The sequence below is a fragment of the Andrena cerasifolii genome, chromosome 10 (genome assembly GCF_050908995.1).
Source record: "Andrena cerasifolii isolate SP2316 chromosome 10, iyAndCera1_principal, whole genome shotgun sequence".
Taxonomy (NCBI): Eukaryota; Metazoa; Arthropoda; class Insecta; order Hymenoptera; family Andrenidae; genus Andrena; species Andrena cerasifolii.
In genome coordinates, this window is record NC_135127.1 from 11,220,360 (window position 1) to 11,223,759 (window position 3,400).

General features: G+C 45.4%; 1 protein-coding gene across 1 annotated transcript; it reads left to right on the top strand.

Moving 5' to 3' along the window:
- The first annotated feature begins 829 nt into the window (after positions 1-829).
- Positions 830-2,793, top strand: LOC143374205 (E3 ubiquitin-protein ligase MARCHF3). The gene is made up of 4 exons (XM_076822140.1): positions 830-987; positions 1,609-1,783; positions 2,234-2,424; positions 2,592-2,793. The coding sequence occupies exons 1-4, from the start codon at positions 863-865 to the stop codon at positions 2,791-2,793; spliced, it is 693 nt and encodes a 230-aa protein (XP_076678255.1). The 5' UTR covers positions 830-862.
- Positions 2,794-3,400: the final 607 nt, after the last annotated feature.

Sequence of the window (3,400 nt, forward strand, 5' to 3'; positions counted from 1 at the left end):
ACGTACACCAAACGATATAGTTTTGTTTTATGTACATTACACGTCGTAACTAAAAACCTGTCAAAAATTGAGCTCCCTTGCTGCAAAATCCTCAAACATTTCAAGCTTCTCAGTGAATAATTCCTTCAGTTTTCCACAAGTGGGATCGCGGCTTTACCCATTACTCTCTCGGCCCTCCAGCACCGACTGGCGTTCAACTGTCAGAGCCTGTGCAGAAGTTCTCGACGCTGAAGATGGATTCATTCGATGCGCAGCGATAGGTGGAATCGAGAGATCCGTACCAATCGTAGCCCCCCATGCACCGACGGAAGTAGAGGAACGCGGCCCCAGATCGCGACAGATAACACCGAGCGAAAAATTCTCGGCGCTACGGGTGAGGTAGAGCAGCAGGATGAACCCAGCACCGCCTTTTTGATGTCAAACGATCGGACTGATAACGATGCCGCGAACGACACAGGTTAGAAACCTTACCAATCATCCAGGGGTTCCTCTCTTTTCGTGGTGGCCAAGGGGATTCGTTCCGTTCTAGATCAGACCGCGGGCAAGTTCCCCAGTTGCAACGTTTCAGCGACGCGCACTCGTCCATCCATCCAAAATGGAAAAACTGTGGTTGAGTTTCACGGACGAGTTTCTATTTTGTAAAAAATTAATTGTACAGAACGAACACAGCTAAATTTTGAGCAAAATTCGTTTCTTTTTTCAAAATACGATTACTAAAATGCTGCGAAACTTTATTGTAAGGGGGCGTCTGCGGTAGAGTAGATGCCACCTTAAGTACAGGGCAAAATTCAACGTTTCTCCCAACAGCATCCCCTTTCTTCCAGATTCCCGGTTCTCGTGTGACATATGCAGAATATGTCACATGGGTGGTTTCCCCAGAGCCGAGGAGGACCGAGGCTGCCAGAGCGAGGATATTCGAGGAGTCGACAGCCAGATCTCGACCTTATCGTCCTACGCGTATCTCGGCCCTTTGATCTCGGCTTGCAAGTGAGCTTATCGATATTCATTGCAATTTCTCAATTTCATGGATCACATAATCTATCCTAGCCCGCGGTGCTCGCGATAGACTCGATCTAGGTTACATCTAGATTAAGCTACTGTCACGTTGCTCTCGACGTAGAGGGTGCTCGACTATGTACCTCCCAACGATCGACACACGTAATTTTATTGCAAGTATTTTTGAAGTGAGGAGGACGTGACGTGGACTGTACGAGTCGAAAGCCTTCCTGGTCAAGTGCTAATGAAAATTTGTACATCATGCGTAGCATTCTCGAAATAAACTTCACCCCTTTTTGTATCTTTACTTTCTGGATCTTCTATTCTTCCTCTTCCCTTCTGATAGTTCCCATATGCTCCAAGCTTCGATTTTCCAATATTTCCATCACCTGCATTCTCTAATTCCTCAAATTCTCATTTGGACCCAAAGCTAAACCTCTGATTGTCTTTCCTATCCTCCCTGACGAATGCAAACGACTGTTCTAAACCCTGTCCCGTTGCTTCGCAACGGATCGGTTCAGGATCGGCATTCCAGCGCGTCGATCAATCAAAATTGAAGGCTAAGTCCGACCAGCGATCCTTATTGAGCCACGATTTGATGAAACCTGACAGGTGTCGCGGTACAGTGGCCCTAGTGCACGCGGAGTGTCTGGAGAGATGGCTGACAGAATCGGGTCACACGAGGTGCGAGCTTTGCGGATACAAATACGCCACTAAGAGGGTGCTGCGTCACAACATCCTTCGTAGTATCGTGATATGGTTCAACACCGTAATAGTGACGCGACAAGTAAGAGCCTTATCACTCTCCGTCAGATAAAGCGGGCCACTTCAATCCCCAATCTTCTGCCCTACTTTCACAAGCCTACGACAAGTGACTCTTGTTTCTTTTACACCGAACACTCCTATTGATATCTGTCACTCCAAACTACGTTAGATGCTGGAGAATTTCAGGATCATATCGAAATTATTTGAAACTGAAGTATGGAAGCGACTACTTTAATCAGATAATAATTTCTCAGAATATTTCAAGCTCGAGGATTTTGATATAACTCCAAATAAATGATAGCAAACGATGATAGATGGTGGACGATATTTAAAGACACTGAAAGCTTTAGCATCTCGTCTGACAGAATTTTCTCAAAGTATCAGCCACTGCAGAGCTCGTGATCTTTCTTAAATCCAGAGTTTCGAAGGGGTCACGAGGGAATTCGAAATCTCTGCGTTTCCTCGTTTCTAGATGCTTTTAGATATCCTGTACTTAGTGGTCACGACACCATTGGCACTCTTCTCATGCTACATCTGCGCGCTGGCCCTGAGGATGTTGCTGAAGAACGGGCTGCGCGAGATGCCCTGGATGATCGTCGCCATGCTACCCACCTGCTTTCTCACTTTGGTGGCTTACTGGGGTTGGATAATTACTTTGGGCAGGTCCGTCGACTCTTTCATTCCTCGGGGGGACATTTACTCAAAAAAGAATTAATCTGATCTTGCATAAATTGAACTGCTTTTAAATTCCAATTAATACCACCTGTCGTCGTTGACTTTCCCAAAATCATCGTCATTAAATTACGATAAAGTATCATTCAAATGTACAGATTGCACGGTCGTCGATGGCGTCGCTACTGGAGGAATAATTTCGTGATTCGATTGGTCCCTGACAACATAATTCTAGTGGAAGCTAGTGCGAGAATGGAAGGTAGCTCACTGCAGAACTGGATCGAGGAGGCAGACCGTTGGGTGAACGAGGAACCCGAAGAAACAATGGAAATCTTCGACGCCACGAATCGAACGACCTGACAGATTCGTTTTAAGTTACCCACCCCCTACGTGCTCGCCGCGGTACAAGATTTAATTGCAAGTAATTCGATTCCATTAAAACGCTGTACTAATCGAAGCTGATAATTCATCGCCATCAGGGATCATTAATCGCGCTGGATAGTATAAATGTCTCGGCCACTTCCGGATGTCAATCATTTCAGGCAATAAAGTGAAATTAGCTGGCGAACGTTGGGGATTCTTGCGTTTAATTACGCGGCCATTTATTGCCAATTAATGGCGACCGTATTTAATAGTTACGTTAGGGCCGTTTGTTACATTAGTGCCGACGTATGGATATTATTAAATCGAATCTACCGCAATGCTTATGGTTTATTTAGTTACGTGACTTTCTACGGAACTAGAAAAAGATGCGGGACAAGATCGAGTGGTGTCGCGAGAATTAAGGCTTCCGTTTTTCTGATTGCAATGTATGGGAATATTCGATGAAAAGCAGTTATAGCTTGTCAGCCGTCGTTTGCATACATGAATGGGTACTGTCGATTCCACGGTAAGTAGAAAAAGGACGCAGACGGCAACGTGTTGAGGGACGATGTAAATGCAGCACGGAAGAAAGTATTCAGGATGA

Bases quoted from the DNA above. Each gene is read 5' to 3' on its own strand.
- LOC143374205 (XM_076822140.1), top strand. From the start codon at position 863: ATGGGTGGTTTCCCCAGAGCCGAGGAGGACCGAGGCTGCCAGAGCGAG. The intron at 1,784-2,233 runs GTAAGAGCCTTA...CCTCGTTTCTAG, and splicing joins CCGTAATAGTGACGCGACAA to ATGCTTTTAGATATCCTGTA. The intron at 2,425-2,591 runs GTCCGTCGACTC...TCAAATGTACAG, and splicing joins TGGATAATTACTTTGGGCAG to ATTGCACGGTCGTCGATGGC.